The 21,129-nt window shown below is 44.0% G+C and overlaps 1 protein-coding gene across 4 annotated transcripts in view; it reads right to left on the bottom strand.

Moving 5' to 3' along the window:
- The window catches only part of XRCC4 (X-ray repair cross complementing 4), a 717,473-nt gene that overhangs the window by 135,437 nt on the left and 560,907 nt on the right, over positions 1-21,129 (bottom strand). For all 4 annotated transcript variants that reach the window (XM_063963945.1, XM_063963947.1, XM_063963946.1 and 1 more), the window contains one exon: positions 14,585-14,744. In XM_063963945.1, the coding sequence (XP_063820015.1) occupies positions 14,585-14,744 (160 nt within the window). The remainder of the gene's footprint in view (positions 1-14,584; positions 14,745-21,129) is intronic.

Below are 21,129 nucleotides of genomic sequence, written 5' to 3'. Positions count from 1 at the left end.
ATCACTTCATGTGGCCACACAAACTCTTACTCAAGTGGTAATGTACTTCCTCTTATACCTTGATGGCAGACAAAGCTTGTGTTTATGTACATACAGATCAAACCTACTGGGAAATATTTTGTAATGGTACTTATACGGAGCAGAAGAATGCACTAGAGAGGTGGAGGAAGAAAGACTGAGGACAGTAGCCACTTGTACATCAGCAGCAGGGTCAGGGTGTGCAGCTAAGTACACACAGGGCTATATTTATGAAGTGACGGCTTTTGTAAGCTGCCACTTCCCAACAGACTGGAGTGGAAAATTTAAAGCGGCACTCATTTTCAGTGTAAAGCTTGTCATGCGCTACACTGACTTAAGTGCCGCTTTAAGGGGGTCATTCCGAGTTGATCGTAGCTGTGTGCTAAATTTAGCACAGCTACGATCGTAAACTCAGACATGCGGGGGGGCGCCCAGGACAGAGCTAGTCCGCCCTGCATGTCAGTGCCGGCCCCCCTGCACAAATACAAAAGCATCACACAAGGCGATGCCTTTGTATTTGAGGAGTAACTCCCGGCCAGTGAGTAAATATCATAAAAAAATAAACCAATGAGTGAGATGATAAGGTAAATTGCTCTCTTTTTCACTCAGTTATATACATTCTATGGAGTTGATGCTGAGTTTGAACGTATTCACATAAGGAGAACCTTGCATACCATAAAAGTGATATAAACTTGATATATACTAATCTCATATAACATATTAAAGAATAATGAAGAACGCATAAGAGGTGAACACACAACCTGCATATCAGCAGCAGCTAACTAATATATGTACCAGTTCTCAGGCATCCCCATTACAGCTACTGACAGGAATATATGTGGCTGTGTGTGTACACACCCTTAATGTACTAATCCTATGTCTGACTGCCCCTTCTTACCTCAGAGCCGCCTTTCCAGTCATAAGCAGGCTGAAGGGTCAGGTTCTATCAAAGCAACATTCGCGCATTTGTGCAGCTTGTTTTGTAAGTATACACAGCTAACAATTTGCATATTTTACTGTAAGCAACTTATCGTCAGATCGTTTATGCTAATTTCAGCGAAGACACAGATTACATTAACTAACCATAGAGTGAGATCTTATATAACAAGTTAGGTCTGGCTTTTCTATCTAAAAAGGCAAAAAGAGTTTGTTTTTTTAATATCTCATCCAAAATCTTCACCAATACCAAAAGACATAGGGTCTAATTCAGAGTTGATCGGAGCAGCAAATTTGGTAGCAGTTGGGCAAAACCATGGGGGTCATTCTGAGTTGATCGTAGCTGTGCTAAATTTAGCACAGCTACGATCGTAAACTCAGACATGCGGGGGGACGCCCAGCACATTGCTAGTCCGCCCCACATCTCAGTGCCGCCCCCCCCCCCCCGCACAAATATAAAAGCATCGCACAGAGGCGATGCCTTTGTATTTGAGGAGTAACTCCCGGCCAGCGCAGCTCCTGCGGCTGGCCGGGAGTTGCTCGTTGCTCCCGCTGGCCACAGCGGCTGCGTGAGACGTCAGGCAGCCGCCACGGCCCGCCCCCCCAACGGTCCGGCCACGCCTGCTTTGGCCGGACCGCTCCCCTAAACGGCGGCTTAACGCCGCCTTTCAGCCCCCTCCTGCCTAGCGACCGCCTCTGTCTCAGAGGCGATCGCTAGGTAACGAAAGCTGCCATGAGCCGGCGCATGCGCAGTTCCGACCCAATCGCTGCGACAAACTGCAGCGAGCGATCGGGTCGGAATGACCCTCCATGTGCACTGCAGGGGGGGCAGATATAACATGTGCAGAGAGAGTTAGATTTGGGTGGGGTGTGTTCAAACTGAAATCTAAACTGCAGTGTAAAAATAAAGCAGCCAGTATTTACCCTGCACAGAAACAAAATAACCCCCCACATCTAACTCTCTCTGCTAATGTTATATCTTCCACACCTGCAGTGCACATGGTTTTTCCCAACTGCTAACAAATTTGCTGCTGCGATCAACTCTGAATTACCCCCATGGCTCATGGAGCTTCCCCGCTCCTACTGGTAAAGGCTTCTTTATTGTACATGCGTGACACAGATTGCTTACTTAAAAAGAGATAAGTATAATGATATTAACCAGGGAGGTCCTCTGACGAAACCGCTGTGTCACAGCTGCGGAGAATCGCATAAGTAAGTGACCACTATACCAGTCTCTACCTGGACTTAACCCTCAATTGATCCTTACAGCGTGTACAACAACCAACACTGCTTAATATTGCCGGTTAGACTGCAGTTGATGTATTACGGAAGGAGGACTGCCATACAAAACTCGGGCACTTCTGTCCAATCCCTACTATGGATAAAACACTGAAGTACACCTGTAGTGAGCCGAACATAGCGGAGGTCGAGCATACCGCTGCCACCACCAGGCAAGGTGTGCAGCACTGTCTCTCTGCCGCTCTACATACAAAGCACGGTGATCTGAGTACAGACCGATACAAAGGAGGTGAGCTTAATTATTTGAGGATTCCAGATCTGGCTCCCTCCTTTGATAAGCGGAATAATACCACTTAAAAACTAAATATCCATTTGTGGCCCTGATATTTAGGATACTAAAGCTGATTTGGCTGATACTTTGGCTCCTGCCAATTACAAAAACACCCTGTAGGATCTTGGAGGAATGTTAGTCCTTACCATGATTGTTTGTTTTAAAATTGTATTTATCATTATATGCTTTTGTGTGTAATTTTTAAACAAATATTGTTAAAGCGCTCCCTGGGTAATAGCATTATAATTAATATTATCATTTATTTATATGGCACCACATGGAATCTGCAGAGTAAACAAATAAGCTAAACATGAAGACAGTGACTTACAGTTCAATACAATATAGGACAAGTAAAGTGTATATAAACAGCTGCGTCAGTAAACAGCACTGAAATAAGGATCAGGGTGGCAGAAAACCAAATGATTTGGTGCCATCAAAGGGAGTATTGAAAAGAGATAGGTTCATTAAGAGACTTAAAAGCACGACGGAAGATGACCCTGCTCATGAAAGCTTACATTTTAAAGGGGAGGGGCACAGAAAATAAGAATTTACTTACCGATAATTCTATTTCTCATAGTCCGTAGTGGATGCTGGGGACTCCGAAAGGACCATGGGGAATAGCGGCTCCGCAGGAGACTGGGCACAAAGTAAAAGCTTTAGGACTAGCTGGTGTGCACTGGCTCCTCCCCCTATGACCCTCCTCCAAGCCTCAGTTAGGATACTGTGCCCGGACGAGCGTACACAATAAGGAAGGATTTTGAATCCCGGGTAAGACTCATTACCAGCCACACCAATCACACCGTACAACTTGTGATCTGAACCCAGTTAACAGCATGATAACAGAAGGAGCCTCTGAAAAGATGGCTCACAACAACAATAACCCGATTTTTGTAACAATAACTATGTACAAGTAATGCAGACAATCCGCACTTGGGATGGGCGCCCAGCATCCACTACGGACTATGAGAAATAGAATTATCGGTAAGTAAATTCTTATTTTCTCTAACGTCCTAGTGGATGCTGGGGACTCCGAAAGGACCATGGGGATTATACCAAAGCTCCCAAACGGGCGGGAGAGTGCGGATGACTCTGCAGCACCGAATGAGAGAACTCCAGGACCTCCTCAGCCAGGGTATCAAATTTGTAGAATTTAGCAACCGTGTTTGCCCCTGACCAAGTAGCTGCTCGGCAAAGTTGTAAAGCCGAGACCCCTCGGGCAGCCGCCCAAGATGAGCCCACTTTCCGTGTGGAATGGGCTTTTACAGATTTTGGCTGTGGCAGGCCTGCCACAGAATGTGCAAGCTGAATTGCACTGCAAATCCAACGAGCAATCGTCTGCTTAGAAGCAGGAGCACCCAGCTTGTTGGGTGCATACAGGATAAACAGCGAGTCAGATTTTCTGACTCCAGCCGTCCTGGAAACATATATTTCCAGGGCCCTGACTACGTCCAGCAACTTGGAATCCTCCAAGTCCCTAGTAGCCGCAGGCACCACAATAGGTTGGTTTAAGTGAAATGCTGAAAACACCTTAGGGAGAAATTGAGGACGAGTCCTCAATTCCGCCCTGTCCGAATGGAAAATCAGATAAGGGCTTTTACAGGATAAAGCCGCCAATTCTGACACGCGCCTGACCCAGGCCAGGGCCAACAGCATGACCACTTTCCATGTGAGATATTTTAACTCCACAGATTTAAGTGGTTCAAACCAATGTGACTTTTGGAATCCAAAAAAAAAAAACTACATTGAGATCCCAAGTGCCACTGGAGGCACAAAAGGAGGCTGTATATGCAGTACCCCTTTTACAAACGTCTGAACTTCAGGGACTGAAGCTAGTTCTTTTTGGAAGAAAATTGACAGGGCCGAAATTTGAACCTTAATGGACCCCAATTTCAGGCCCATAGACACTCCTGTTTGCAGGAAATGTAGGAATCGACCCAGTCGAATTTCCACCGTCGGGCCTTACTGGCCTCGCACCACGCAACATATTTTCGCCAATTGCGGTGATAATGTTTTTGCGGTTACATCCTTCCTGGCTTTGATCAGGATAGGGATGACTTCATCCGGAATGCCCTTTTTCCTTCAGGATCCGGCGTTCAACCGCCATGCCGTCAAACGCAGCCGCGGTAAGTCTTGGAACAGACAGGGTCCTTGCTGGAGCAGGTCCCTTCTTAGAGGTAGAGGCCACGGATCCTCCGTGAGCATCTCTTGAAGTTCCGGTTACCAAGTCCTTCTTGGCCAATCCGGAGCCACGAATATAGTGCTTACTCCTCACCATCTTATCAATCTCAGTACCTTGGGTATGAGAGGCAGAGGAGGAAACACATACCCTGACTGGTACACCCACGGTGTTACCAGAGCGTCTACAGCTATTGCCTGAGGGTCCCTGGACCTGGCGCAATACCTGTCGAGTTTTTCCCAATGGTTTATAATCCTGTGGAAGACTTCTGGGTGAAGTCCCCACTCTCCCCGGGTGGAGGTCGTGCTGAGGAAGTCTGCTTCCCAGTTGTCCACTCCCGGAATGAATACTGCAGACAGTGATATCCCATGATTTTCCGCCCAGCGAAGAATCCTTGCAGCTTCTGTCATTGCCCTTCTGCTTCTTGTGCCACCCTGTCTGTTTACGTGGGTGACTGCCGTGATGTTGTCCGACTGGATCAACACCGGCTGTCCTTGAAGCAAAGGTCTTGCTAAGCTTAGAGCATTGTAAATGTCCCTTAGCTTCAGGATAATTATGTGAAGTGATGTCTCCAGGCTTGACCATATGTCCTGGATATTCCTTCCCTGTGTGACTGCTCCCCAGCCTCGCAGGCTGGCATCCGTGGTTACCAGGACCCAGTCCTGAATGCCGAATCTGCGGCCCTCTAGAAGATGAGCACTCTGCAACCACCACAGGAGGGACACCCTTGTCCTTGGTGACAGGGTTATCCGCTGATGCATCTGAAGATGCGACCCGGACCATTTGTCCAGCAGGTCCCACTGGAAAGTTCTTGCGTGGAATCTGCCAAATGGGATTGCTTCGTAGGAAGCCCCCATTTTACCCAGAACCCTTGTGCATTGATGCACTGAGACTTGGCTCGGTTTAAGGAGGTTCCTGACTAGCTTGGATAACTCCCTGGCTTTCTCCTCCGGGAGAAACACCTTTTTCTGGACTGTGTCCAGGATCATCCCTAGGAACAGAAGACACGTCGACGGAACCAGCTGCGATTTTGGAATATTGAGAATCCAATCGTGCTGCCGCAACACTATCTGAGATAGTGCTACACCGACCTCCAACTGTTCCCTGGATCTTACCCTTATCAGGGAATCGTCCAAGTAAGGGATAACTAAAATTCCCTTCCTTCGAAGGAACATCATCATTTCGGCCATTACCTTGGTAAAGACCCGGGGTGCCGTGGACCATCCCTACGGCAGCGTCTGAACTGATAGTGACAGTTCTGTACCATAAACCTGAGGTACCCTTGATGAGAAGGGTAAATTTTGACATGAAGGTAAGCATCCTTGATGTCCCGAGACATCATGTAGTCCCCTTCTTCCAGGTTCGCAATCACTGCTCTGAGTGACTCAGTCTTGAATTTGAACCTCTGTATGTAAGTGTTCAAAGATTTTAGAATCGGTCTCACCGAGCCGTCTGGCTTCGGTACCACAATAGTGTGGAATAATACCCCGTTCCCTGTTGCAGGAGGGGTACCTTGATTATCACCTGCTGGGAATACAGCTTGTGAATGGCTTCCAAAACTGCCTCCCTGTCCGAGGGAGACGTCGGTAAAGTCGACTTTTGGAAACGGCGAGGGGGAGACGTCTCGAATTCCAATATGTACCCCTGAGATATTACCTGAAGGATCCAGGGGTCTACTTGCGAGTGAGCCCACTGCGCACTGAAATTCATTGAGAACGGGCCCCCACCGTGCCTGAGCTTGTAAAGCCCTAGCGTCATACTGAGGGCTTGGCAGAGGCTGGAAAGGGTTTCTGTTCCTGGGAACTGGCTGATCTCTGCAGCCTTTTTCCTCTCCCTCTGTCACGAGCAGAAAAGAGGAACCTTTTGTCCGCTTGCCAACAAAGGACTGCGCCTGATAATACGGCGTCTTATTTTGAGAGGCGACCTGGGGTACAAACATGGATTTCCCAGCTGTTGCCGTGGCCACCAGGTCTAAAAGACCGACCCCAAATGTCCCCTTTCAAAGGCAATACTTCCAAATGACGTTTGGAATCCGCATCACCTGACCATTTTACTGGTAGAATTGGACAACGCACTTATACTTGATGCCAGTCGGCAATTATTCCGCTGTGCATCATGCATATATAGAGATGCATCTTTTAAATGCTCTATAGGCAATAATATACTATCCTTATCTAGGATATCAATATTTCCAGTCAGGGAATCCGACCATGCCAACCCAGCACTGCACCTCCAGGCTGAGGCGATAGCTGGTCGCAGTATAACACCAGTATGTGTGTAAATACCTTTTTTTGGATACCCTCCTGCTTTCTATCAGCAGGATCCTTAAGGGCGGCCATCTCATGAGAGGGTAGAGCCCTTGTTCTTACAAGCGTGTGAGCGCCTTATCCCCCCTAGGGGGTGTTTCCCAATGCATCCTAACCTCTGGCGGGAAAGGTATGCAGCAAATACTTTTTAAGAAATTATTAATTGTTATCGGGGGGAAACCCACGCATCATCACACATTTTATTTCTCAGATTCAGGAAAACTACAGGTAGTTTTTCCCTCACCGAACATAATACCCCTTTTTTGGTGGTACTCGTATTATCAGAAATGTATAAAACATTTTCCATTGTCTCAATCATGTAACGTGTGGCCCTACTGGAAATCACGGTTGTCTCTTCACCGTCGACACAGGAGTCAGTATCCGTGTCGGCGTCTGTATCTGCCATCTGCCTGACGGCCTATGAGACGTCTGGACAGGCACAAGCTGAGTAGCCGGCTGTCTCATGTCAACCACTGTTTTTTTATATAGAGCTGACACTGTCACGTAATTTTCAACAGTACATCCACTCAGGTGTCGACCCCCTAGGGGGTGACATCACTGTTACAGACACTCTGCTCCGCCTCCACATCATTTTCCTCCTCATACATGTCGACACACACGTACCGACACCCAGCACACACACAGGGAATGCTCTGATAGAGGACAGGACCCACTTAGCCCTTTGGGGAGACAGAGGGAGAGTTTGCCAGCACACACCAGAGCGCTATATATGTATAGGGACAACCTTACAATAAGTGTCTATCCCTTATAGCTGCTTATATCTGTTATTTTGCCAAATAAGTGCCCCCCTCTCTTTTTTTACCCTGTTTCTGTAGTTGCAGGATGCAGGGGAGATTCTGGGAGCCTTCCTACCAGCGGAGCTTTGTGGGAAAAATGGCGCTGTGTGCTGAGGAGATAGGCCCCGCCCCCTTCACGGCGGGCTCTTCTCCCGCTTTTTACTGGAAAACTGGCAGGGGTTAAATACATCCATATAGCCCAGGAGCTATATGTGATGTATTTTTCGCCAACTAAGGTAAATTCATTGCTTCCCAGGACGCCCCCCCCAGCGTCCTGCACCCTCAGTGACCGGAGTGTGAAGTGTGCTGAGAGCAATGGCGCACAGCTGCAGTGCTGTGCGCTACCTTATGAAGACAGGAAAGTCTTCTGCCGCCGATTTATGGACCTCTTCTTGCTTCAGCATCTGTAAGGGGGCCGGCGGCGCGGCTCCGGGACCCATCCATGGCTGGGCCTGTGATCGTCCCTCTGGAGCTAATGTCCAGTAGCCTAAGAAACCCAATCCACTCTGCACGCAGGTGAGTTCGTTTCTCTCCCCTAAGTCCCTCGATGCAGTGAGCCTGTTGCCAGCAGGTCTCACTGAAAATAAAAAACCTATTTAAACTTTTACTCTAAGCAGCTCAGGAGAGCCACCTAGATTGCACCCTTCTCGTTCGGGCACAAAATCTAACTGAGGCTTGGAGGAGGGTCATAGGGGGAGGAGCCAGTGCACACCAGCTAGTCCTAAAGCTTTTACTTTGTGCCCAGTCTCCTGCGGAGCCGCTATTCCCCATGGTCCTTTCGGAGTCCCCAGCATCCACTAGGACGTTAGAGAAACAGGGGTGACACAGATGGGGTAGAAAGTGAGCGTGGGCCACAGAAGGCTTAGGATGAGAGACGGCTGGGTTTGGTGAAGAAATGTGTCTTGAGAGCCCGTTTGAAGTTCTGTAGAGGGGTGGAGAGTCTGAGTGGGAGAGGTAGAGAATTCCAGAAAAAGGGAGCAGCACGTGCAAAATCTTGGAGGTAGGAGTGGGAGGAGGTAATGAGAAGGCAGGAGAGGCGGCGTGCATTAGCAGAGCGAAGAGGAGGGGTGGGAGAGTAAAGGGAGATAAGGTCAGAGATGTAACTGGGAGAGGAGTGGGTGAGGGCTTTGTAAGTGAGTGTGAGAAGCTTGAAATGGATTCTGAAGGGGAGCCAGTGAAGGGCTTGTAGGAGAGGGGAGGTGGATGTAGTGCATTTGAGGAAGATGATCCGGGCAGCAGCATTAAGGATAGATTGAAGTGGAGAGATGTAAGTGTTAGGGATGCCAGTCAGGAGAAGATTACAGTAGTCCAGTCTGGAGATGACCAGTGAGTGGATAATGGTCTTAGTGGCATCCTGGATGAGAAAGGGTCTGATCCTGGAAATATTTTTTAGATGGAAATGACAGGTTTGTGATAGGTGTTGAATGTGTGGTTTGAAGGATGGGAGGAGTCAAGGATTACTCCAAGAGAGTGCACTTGGGGGCTAGAGGAGATAGTAGTGCCATCTATAGATAATGAAATTGTGGGAGGTGAGGTTGTACGGGAGTGTGGGAAGATGATCATCTCAGTCTTAGACATGTTAAGTTTAAGAAAGCGCTAGGACATCCAAGAAGAGATAGCAGAGAGACAGTTGGAGGTATGAGTGAGGAGAGCAGGAGAGAGGTCAGGGGAGGAAAGGCAGATTTGAGTATCATCAGTATAGAGATGATATTGTAAGTCAAAAGAGCTAATGACTGGAATGGGTCAAGTAGTGAGTGGGAGGAAAGAAAGGCAGTCAGGCGGTTATAGACTATGCTCAAGGAGTTTGGAGGCAAAAGGAAGGAGAGAGATGGGTCGATAGTTGGAGAGAGTGTGTGGATCAAGGGTAGGTTTTTTAAGAATAGGGGAGACAAGTGCATGCTTGAAGGCAGACGGATAGTGACTGATGAGAGATTGAGGAGGTGGGCAAGATGGGAGCAGGCAGAGAGAGAGAGGTAGCAGAGGAGGCCAGAGGGGATAGGGTCAAGTGGGGAGGTGGAGGGGGGTTAAGAACATATGAGGGCCATGACTTCCTCACCAGATACATGGGAGAAAGATGTCAGAGTTGATAAGAGGGAAGGGGAGGGGTGGTAAGGGATAGGAGGTGGCTGGTTGCTGATTTTTTGGTAGGATGTGATGTCCTGATGTATGGAGTCAATTTTGGAAGTTAAGTAAGTGCAAAGTCAAGAGCAGAGAGTGAGGGGGGAGATGAGGTGGGGGTGGGCAGAGGAGGGAGTTGAGAGTTGCAAAGTGGCGCTGCGGGTTGGAAGACTGGGAGGATATGAGGTTCTTCAAGTATGACTGTTTAGCGAAGGAAAGGGCAGCACTGAATGAAGAGAGCATAAGTTTGAAATGGAGGAAGTTTGCCTTAGATCCTAATTTCCTCCACTGTCGCTCAGCAGTACGTGAACATTTTTGCAAATATCTGGTGCATTTGGTGTGCCAGAGTGGAGGTGTTGATCTGCGAGGGTGAATAGTGGTTGGTGGAGTGACAGAGTCAAGAGCCGAAGTAAGGGAAGCATTGTATAGATATGTGGCTTGTTCAGGGCATGAGAGAGACAGTATAGGAGAGAGAAGTGAGTCAAATTGGGAGGGCAGGGAGTGGTGTCCATAGCCTCAATGTTGTGTTTAGTGATGGTAGCCTTAGGCGGTAGAGATGGAGCAGCTTACAGAGAAATAAGCTAAAGGAGAGCAGGTGGTGATCTGAGAGGGGAAATGGGGAGTTGGAGAAATCAGAAATATCACAGCGATGAGTGAAGACCAAATCCAGTGAGCCCCCATTCACATGGGAAAGACCGAATGAAGATGTAAGGTTGAGGAGTTTAGAGGCTGAGGAGTTTAGAGGCTGAGGATTTTGTAGAGATATCAATTGGGATGTTGAAGTCGCCTAAGATAGTGGGAGGGAATGTCAGAAAAGAGGAAGTGAGGAAGCCAGGAAGCAAAGTTGTTAAGGAATTTGGAGGGCTTGCCAGGGGAAGGCGCTCGATGTTCCGCCTGTCGGGATCCGGGCGCTCTGCATTCCGGCACCGGAATCCCGACCGCCGGGATACCGACAACTATTCCCCCTTTTGGGGTGTCCACGACACCTCTGGAGGGAGAATAAATAGCATGGCACATGTAGTGCGCCACCGTGCCCGCAGCATGGCGAGCACAGCAAGCCCAAAAGGGACTCTCCTGCGCTTGCCCCACTGCTGGCATTCCGGCGGTCGAGATCCCCGCGCTGGGATCCCCTGAGCGCCGGTCTATCGTAGTAGTCCTGTGACAGGCGGGCGGTAAATGACAGCTACTCGTAGATGGACAGGTTGGAAGAGGCATATAGCATGGACCTCAAATGTAGAGAATGTAAGGGATGGCTCTGGGGGGATGAGTTGATAGGACTAGCTAGAGGAAGGATCCCAACACCACTGCCTAGGCAACCACCGAGTCGGGGTGTATGTGAGAATGTGAGGCCCCCAGCAGAGAGAGCAGCAGGAGAAGTGGTGTCATAGGGAGTAATCCAGGTTTCTGTAATGGCCGGGAGATGCAGGGAGTTGGAGATGAAAAGGTCATGGGTGGGGACCAGTTCGTTACAAACAGATCTGGCATTCCATAGGGCACAGGATAGGGGGTGAGAGTTTGAGGGAGAGATGCAAATGAGATTATCAGGGTTGCTGAAGCATTGAAGTGATATTGATTTGGATGGAGGGATAAAGCGGCCATAGTGTTAGTGCGGGCTTCTGAGCTAGGAGGGGAAACTGCAGGAGGAGGGCAGAGAGTTAATGCAGTGTGATGTAGATGGAGAAGAGGTGAGGTGACAGAGAGTGGAGGAAGTGAACTGGGCTGATTGATGGGGTAGTAGGACCATGGTGGGGCAGAAGTGACTGAAAGTGGGGTGACAGGAAGAAAGAAGGGGAAGGGAGGGAGAGGGGTGGATGGGAAACAGAGGAGGGGAGAGAGTAGGAGACTAGGGGGGAGGGATATATGTGGAAGGAAGGTGCAGAAGAAAGAATTAGGTAGACAAGGGATGATGGGGAGGGTTGACTTAAACCTGGACATAGTATGGGTGAGGTAAATGGGTGTAAATATTTTTTTTCAAAAATATTGGAAAAAGGAGTGGAGACTGTATAATAGAGACAGAGCAGTAGAATTGCAAGAGATCAGGTAATAATACGGTGTTGGTAAATGTGTATTATAGTAAAAAATAATTAAGTTACAAGTGAAACTTACAGTGAAGATTATAAGATTGCATAAATTCAGTTTTAAAATAGACTGCTAAAATTGAGAGTGGTTGTGAGAGTAGGGAGAAAGCAATGGTAATTCAGACAGGATTTACAAGAATATGTAAAAGCAAAATTACATTGGTACAGGTGAGAATTCAGATGTTTTTGGTAAGCTATAAACATAAATTTGAGTAGTTGCAGATGAAGTGGAAAGGTCTTGCAGCGTTCCTAACATAGATTTAAGTTATAAGTGCCCAGGTTACTCAGACTGGAGTAGTTTGATGTGTAGAGTAAGTGGACTCACATTTGTTTGAAAGCTGTCCTTCAGTGGTCCAGATTGTGGGTAGAGTGTTCTCCTTCTGTTTTCCTTTGGTTTAACGTCAGTGTAACGTCGTTATTATGTTTAAAATTGTAGTTATCCTTTGAATAATGTCCTTTGAATTAATGGACACAAGCCTATCGGCCCAAGCCTACCTAATGCTCTTTAAGTAATGGGACAAGCATGTGAATACACTGATTACACCCAAACTCCAATGAACCCTCCCCCAGCAATGGCTAGTAATAAAACAGCTTAAAGAAAAACAAGCTAACATACCAACCATCTAAGATTTAACAGTCATGCCCTCATGTCTATACTCAGGCGATAACACTCCAATGTATTTATTTAGTAACCCATCATGTGCATAAGCAATATAATACAAAAACAGATGCCTTATGCCTATAGCAATGCTATCATTCTTATCACCCAATTTGATAACTAGTAATTTAGTGCAATCAGTAGTGATAATCTGCAGCTCTCATTTTCAATCTGCAGCTCTCATTGTCAATACACCTCAGGTATTGGCTGTACAACAGAAAACAACGAGTGGTGATTAATGGGATGTTCTCTGAATGGGCCTCAGTGCACAGTGGAATACCGCAGGGTTCAGTAATCGGGCCATTGCTGTTTAATATATTCATTCATGACCTAGGAGTGGGCCTAGAAAGCACAGTGACAATTTTTGCAGACGATACTAAATTGTGTCAAGTAATTAATTCAGACAAGGATGTTGAATCTCTACGGAATGATTTATCCAGACTGGAGGTCCTGGCAGACAAATGGAGAATGAGGTTCATTATAGAAAAATGGAAAGTTATGCACTTTGGGACTAAGAACAATCGGGCAGCCTATAAATTAAATGGGGAAAATGTAGGGATAACGGTAGTTGAAAAAGATTTGGGTGTGCTCATCGATAATAGACTTAGTAGCAGTATGCAATGTTAAAATGCAGCAACTAAAGCAAATAAGGTGTTAGCATGCATAAAACGGGGAATGGAGACAAGGGATGAGAGTGTAATCCTGCAACTTGATAAATTATTGGTACGGACGCACCTGGAATATTGTGTACAGTTCTGGGCACCGTACTATAAAAAAAGATATCTTGGAACTCTAAAGGGTTCAGAGGCGAACCACCAAACTGGTTAAGGGGTTAGAGGCACTGAATTATGAGGAAAGACTTACAAGTTTAGATATGTTCACACTGGAAAAGAGGCGGCTGAGAGAGGACATTATTAATATTTATAAATACATTAAGGAACAATATAAGGACTTATCAGACAATCTGTTTATCAAAAAATACTACACAAGAGACCCCCTGAGGTTAGAAGAAAAATAATTTCATACACTACGGAGGAAAGGGTCCTTCACAGTAAGAGCAGTAACAATTTGGAATTCTCTACCAGAGAAGGTAGTAATGGTGGACTCACTTAAATAAGTTTAAAAATGGTTTAGATAAATTCGTAACTGATAGAAATATCCAAGGTTACAGCATCTAAATGATATAGTACAGGTTGAACTCAATGGAAATTTGTCTTTTTTCAACCTCACCAACTATGTATTTAAGCAAGTATATATTCACAAGCAGTCATTTGGTTGAAATGTTCTGCAGGAGGATAGTAGATGAATTTACCTAAGCAAGTATATATTCACAAGCAGTCATTTGGGTGAAATGTTCTCAGAAGGAGAGTAGACGAATTTACCTAAGCAATTCTATATCCACAAGTATATTTACCTAAGCAAGTATATATTCACAAGTATATATTCACAAGCAGTCATTTGGTTGAAATATTCTGCAGGAGGATAGTAGATATATTTACCTAAGCAAGGATATATTTACAAGCAGTCATTTGGGTGAAATGTTCTCAGGAGGATAGTAGACAAATTTACCTAAGCAATTATACATTCACAAGTATATTTACCTAAGCAAGTATATATTCACAAGTATATATTCACAAGCAGTCATTTGGTTGAAATGTTCTGCAGGAGGATAGTAGATGAATTTACCTAAGCAAATATATACTCACAAGCAGTCATTTGGTTGAAATGTTCTGCAGGAGGGTAGTAGATGAATTTACCTAAGCAAGTGTATAATTACCTCTTTTTAAGTAAGCAATCAAATTTTTTGACACTTCAGTATGGTCAAGCTGGGAGCTGCATTATTGTAATTTTATTTTTAATCATCAAACAGGACTGGTGGGTTTTATAAGCGCTAGGGACTATTTGTTGGTTATGCATAATACAGTACCTTTGCTTTTCTTCATCTTCTGGTTGTGAAAGTTTATCTTTTACTTCTGTGTAGTATTGAACATTTTGCCTCCGATGTCTCCGCTTTCTGCTTGGAGCAATATCTGGATAATCATCAGGGGTGTTGACAAAAGGTCGACGTTTAGATGATTTTTGTGAAGCTACAAAATAAAAATAAAAAAAATAAAAAAACTGAAATATTTGAATTACTTTAATAACTTTGTATATGTTATTTGCTACAGTGTTATATATTTTCATTATGCAATAGGGAACCATTTAAAGAGAGCCACTTGGTACTTTTTTTAAATGACCATATTTATCAATGGATTGTCGATTTTTACATTATTTCCTTTCTACATTATAAAGCCTCAAGTGCAAAACCAATGTTTTTTTTCAGTAAAAAAAAATCTTCAAGTACAATAACAAAGCAACATATAGTAACTTGTGTGATCACAGAAGCAGTAATAAATCTATAGCCCTACATTTCGCATGAGTGCAGAAATGTGATCATTTGTATGTAAAAAAATAATAATAATAATAATAATAATAATAATAATATACATGTGCCCATTTGGGCAGTACGGATGGTGTAATGGTAAGCATTATTGCCTCACAGCACTGAGGTCATTGGTTCGATTCCCACCATGGCCCTAACTGTGTGGAGTTTGTATATTCTCCCCGTACTTGCGTGGGTTTCCTCCGGGTACTCCGGTTTCCTCCCACAATCCAAAAATATATACTTGTAGGTTAATTGGCTCCCAACAAAATTAACCCTAGTGTGAATGTGTGTACATGTGATAGGGAATATAGAATGTAAGCTCCACTGGGGCAGGGAATGATGTGAATTAGCAAATATTTTCTGTAAAGCGCTGCGGAATATGTGTGCACTATATAAATAACTGGTAATAAATAATAATAATAAAGAGAAGTCCCTTAAACAATTTTAATTCTCAGATCATACCTCTGATAAGTTTTGTGCAGCACACAGGCATGGAATGTTATCTCCAGAATGGCGAGCACTTTATGCTGTTTTCATACAGTATAAGGGCATTTTTGGTAATTTGGATCACTATGCATTACTTCTACCCATGTCATTCCCATCATTGTCCCGTAGTGTTCCTTACAATCATGGTAATTATGAAAGTACAACCAAGTGCTTCCTGCATTGCATACACCAGGGGTGCCTGTATTTGTGCATAGACACCCAAATTTTAGTAGCATGTGATTTTGCATTTGTAAAACGACAGCATCTGTAGTGGCTTGTGATTTCCCGCCAGGCTCGGATTCCAAAATAGGGTAAAACGTGATCTTCCCAGAGTTGGATCTGGTGTATTTTGGATTTGATATAAAAGTTCCTCCCATGGTGATTTGGGTGCCATTTCACACAGGACGTCGGGCGGAGAGCACACTAGACTGCAAGGGCATCAAATTATCAATCCTTTATACTCGTGCACACAGCCCAGAGCTCCTAAATAACACAGGGCAGCATTTCAATAACCATCAAAACCTTTTATTGGAGTATATACACACAATCACACTGGTGCTGCTGAGCATGTAACAGCCCACAGTGCAACCCAGAGCTCCCACAATGCAACCCAGAGCTCCTAACAGTAATATTGGGCAGAATTAACCCTTTATTGGTGCACACTGTTGCCCGCAAAACTTTTTGGTATGTGCCACCATTACTATAATATAAGAGCAGTGATTCACAGCAGTGTGTAAAAAAAAATATGTTCAGGGTTAGGCAGAGGCACGGTGTTACAATAACTCAGTAGATGCCATGCTACTGCATTAATAATATAAGCACTGTGTGAGTCACACTGTGAAGTTGTAGTAATTTGTTGAAACATAAACAGAATTTTTTTTACTTTTGAAAAACTTGTGTGTGTTTAGGGCCAGGCAGTGGCACTGTATTACAATAATGCTCAGTAGGTGCTATGCCACCGTGTTAATAATATAAGTGCTGTGAGTCGATATGGATCACTATCAGTCAATGGAAGAGCAGGAACAGTAACCAAGTACAGGTTGAGTATCCAATGTCCAAATAATCCGAAATGCGGAATATTCCGAAATACGGACTTTTTTGAGTCAGAGTGAGATAGTAAAACTTTTGTTTTTTGATGGCTCAATGTACACAAACTTTGTTTAATACACAAAGTTATTAAAAATATTGTATTAAATGACCTTCAGGCTGTGTATATAAGGTGTATATGAAACATAAATTAATTGTGTGAATGTAGATACACTTTGTTTAATGCACAAAGTTATAAAAAATATTGGCTAAAATTACCTTCAGGCTGTGTGTATAAGGTGTATATGTAACATAAATGCATTCTGTGCTTAGATTTAGGTCCCATCACCATGATATCTCATTATGGTATGCAATTATTCCAAAATACGGAAAAATCCGATATCCAAAATACCTCTGGTCCCAAGCATTTTGGATAAGGGATACTCAACCTGTACTAGTGTTGTGGCTGCTGTCAATCATGATGGTACAGTACTACAGGTGGTCCAAGAGGCAGAAAGTTTAAGAAAGGGCACTTGAAATCGAAATATTTTGCAATGCTAAAAAAAAGAAAAAAGAAAAAAGAAAAAAAGAGGTAGAGGTGTCACCTTTAAAACCAACAAATCAGTGCCCAAAAATGAAAACTAAGGCTGAGGAGAGTCCAGGGGTGTCCACATTAGCTATGTGTGAATCTGACATTTCTCACACTGTACTCATTTCTGCACCCTCTGCAAATGTGGGGATAAGCAGTTCAAGTAAAGATGGTGATGAGATTGAGGGAGTTGTAATTGTAAAGCACAATGAAATATGCTGGCACTATATAAATAGCTGTTAATAAATAAGGAAGGCGGTGCAGTGAAGGTCACGGTTAGAGAAAAAACTGCTTTCTCCTTTCAAATGGATTTGTAATGTATTGTCCTTGGAGATGTTGGAAACAGACAATGGCATATTCTTTCAGTGGGAGCACCTGTTGCATTCTGCAGGCAATCTACAGTATATATGTTGGTGCTGAATCTGAGTCACAGCCCAGAAACAACCATTTCACAGATGTGAAAGTGTGATCTGTTGATGTGCAGATCGATCAGTATGCACTAGTGACCTCCGTCTGTGTGTGGATGCCTGACCTGGCACTTGCTCAGGATCCCATTTCTTTGGCTCATGTACAGCATCAAATCCGCGAGAACGGTGCGCATTACAACCAGCATGCAACTCAGAATCAGCCTCATTTTGGGAACGCACAAGTAATGAAGATACAGTATGTGAGCCTATATCTCTACAATTGTAGTTTTAAGTATCATTTTTAGACCAATTTTTCAAGAAATGCTTGGACCAACTTATCAATAAATCGACATCGGTGGTTCCCAAAGCCAATAGTAAAAGCATTCATTTTACTGCAAGCGGGTAAGAATTACAGAATGACCGTGCTTATTCAGGCTGCCGGTCAACAGAGGCAGAGAACTCGACAACTGAGCTTGGCACTTATTTTCCATCTTGTTTTGTAAATAAGTAAACATACAATTTTGTAAGAGACCATAAACAAATATTGAATATATTTGTTAATATTTCTTCAACATTAGACACACTAAAACCTATTTTTATTTTAAAATTGTATTAGGTTAATGTAACAATTAAGAGAATCATGTGTAATTATATTAGAGATGAGCGGGTTCGGTTTTACTCGGATCTCAAAACGGCATCTTATTGGCTCACGGATGTCACGTGTTTTGGATAGCGAATAAGAAAAATTTGGATAAAACCAAACTGCCGTTAATTCTGCCATTAAGAACAGAGTAAATCCGAACCCGCTCATCTCTAAATTATATATTTGTTGTACACTTTACCAGGGCAGGATTAACAAGAGGGCAACAAGGGGTGGTCATCGAGGGGCCCACACATATCTAGATTCCCAGCATGGAGTCACTGTGGCATATGTGAACTGTTATTTCTGTGTGGCATAACTGCAGGCACTACATTGTGATTCTGGGAGTATTTCAACATCATCCTTTTTAACAACATCCCTAGTATGTCAAATTGACAATTTTATTTGTAGGGGCCCCACAAGGTAATTGCCCTGGGGCACCAAAATCCAGTTAAGAAACTGATGATGCATTTAGTACAATATGTAGTTGTAAAAGTGTTCTAGTTGTGTTTGGGGTAGTACATATACCAAGCTCCTCTGTCCAGGCTCCCTGTATTTTCCCAGGACAAGCTCCAAGAAGACACTTTCAGACAGACATTTGTTTTACGAGAAAGGACTGAGAGATACGATAAAAGTGAATGATGGGCTTAGAACATGAGGGGGATGTAGTGTGTGGCTGCTCTATATCTTTTGACGGCAGCTACTATCGAATGAGTTAAAATTTCTAATCAGAAATAATCTTTCAAGTTCAGAAACAAACCACTCTCCCCCACTCATTGACTGTCAGCTTGTCCTGTTTAATCTTTTTCCCTTAAAGATAACTTCACTCTTGGAGGAGGCACATGGATTTCTTATGTGCTTTAAAAAGTGGACAGATGAAACAAGGAGCGAAAGGAGGGGAATTGCTGGGAACTGCTGACATACACATCACTTTGGAAAAAGGATACTTCTGCTTTAAAATAAACATGACTGACAGAGACTTGAAATGTGACATTTCTGTGCATTTCTCTGGATCATATGTTTAAAAAAGCATTAAAATTAACAAAACTAGTAGGTAGAGTACAGAATAACAGGGATAGGATTAGATTCAGGGCACGTGCTGGGGGGGCTGGTGCCATCTCTTTGCCCACTTTTCCTCCCCTCTTATCTGTCCTCTCATATCCTTTAGTGCACACTATCCTTCTCCTCCATCTCACTATTTCTCTGGGACATGTGTTGAAAGCACTTAAGCGGAATAGAGGAAAAGTTTACATGATGTGAATACGAAAAGTGAAAAAAAAAAAGCTCTGGAATTTTGACAATGCTGTGTTCAATGTCATTAAAGGAACAGTCTAACTATGCAGTCTTTTATTTATTTTACAATTAAATGTAATATATCCATTAAGGGCTTGATTTCAGAGTCAGAAGGAATGCAGATATTCTCGCAAATGGTCGATGGTTTTCTACTGCGCATGTAGCAAAGTTGCAAAACAAATATTTTTAACACATCCTTGGAAGGGATGAAAATAAATGACTGACCTGATAGGTGCATTTTAAAAACATGGTGTAATTGTGATGACTCATCACTGACATGGTCATTTAAGGTAAGTTCAGCATTCTAGAAGAGAAATGTAAATGAATAATACGGGGAGGTGGTAGAGTCTACTTGACTGAACTATGAAGTGTGGCGGCTTTACTGTTTTCAGCCAGAACTACAGTACATATTGGCTCATGCAGAATACATGGTAATTCCAAAAACCAGAATAAAGCAAATAGAGATGTATTGCATCTTTTATAATTCATAAACTACCTTTATACAGTAAAATCAGAGAACATATTCTTGGGAGGCAATAAAGGAGCTCATTATGCAGATTGACAGGCTGTTAATTTGCAGCTTGTAAAATACACACAACGTGTATACCACAAGAATACTATAGATTGCAAGCAGGGCCCTCTTACCTTTGTCTGTTATTACCCAGTCTTGTTTTATTGCCATTCTATTACTGTTTTGTTCCTAATTATAAAGTGCAACAGAATACAGATGTGTCATTACTAGAGATGAGCGGGTTCGGTTTCTTTGAATCCGAACCCGCACGAACTTCACTTTTTTTTTCACGGGTCCGAGCGACTCGGATCTTCCCGCCTTGCTCGGTTAACCCGAGCGCGCCCGAACGTCATCATGACGCTGTCGGATTCTCGCGAGACTCGGATTCTATATAAGGAGCCGCGGGTCGCCGCCATTTTCACACGTGCATTGAGATTGATAGGGAGAGGACGTGGCTGGCGTCCTCTCCATTAGAATAGATTAGAAGAGAGAGAGAGAGAGAGAGATTGTGCAGACAGAGTTTACCACAGTGACCAGTGCAGTTGTTGTTAAGTTAACTTTTATTTAATATATCCGTTCTCTGCTATATCCGTTCTCTGCCTGAAAAAAACGATACACAGCAGTCACACAGTGTGACTCAGTCTGTGTGCACTCAGCTCAGCCCAGTGTGCTGCACATCAATGTATAAAAGCTTATAATAATTGTGGGGGAGACTGGGGAGCACTGCAGGTTGTTATAGCAGGAGCCAGGAGTACATAATATTATATTAATTTAAAATTAAACAGTGCACACTTTGGCTGCAGGAGTGCCACTGCCAGTGTGACTAGTGGTGACCAGTGCCTGACCACCAGTATAGTAGTATATTGTTGTATACTATCTCTTTATCAACCAGTCTATATTAGCAGCAGACACAGTACAGTGCGGTAGTTCACGGCTGTGGCTACCTCTGTGTCGGCAGTCGGCACTCGGCAGGCAGTCCGTCCATCCATAATTGTATAATTATATACCACCTAACCGTGGTATTTTTTTTTCTTTCTTTATACCGTCGTCATAGTCATACTAGTTGTTACGAGTATACTACTATCTCTTTATCAA

This window comes from Pseudophryne corroboree, chromosome 1 (genome assembly GCF_028390025.1).
Source record: "Pseudophryne corroboree isolate aPseCor3 chromosome 1, aPseCor3.hap2, whole genome shotgun sequence".
NCBI classification, from domain to species: Eukaryota; Metazoa; Chordata; class Amphibia; order Anura; family Myobatrachidae; genus Pseudophryne; species Pseudophryne corroboree.
This window is presented reverse-complemented; position numbering and strand designations above follow the sequence as displayed.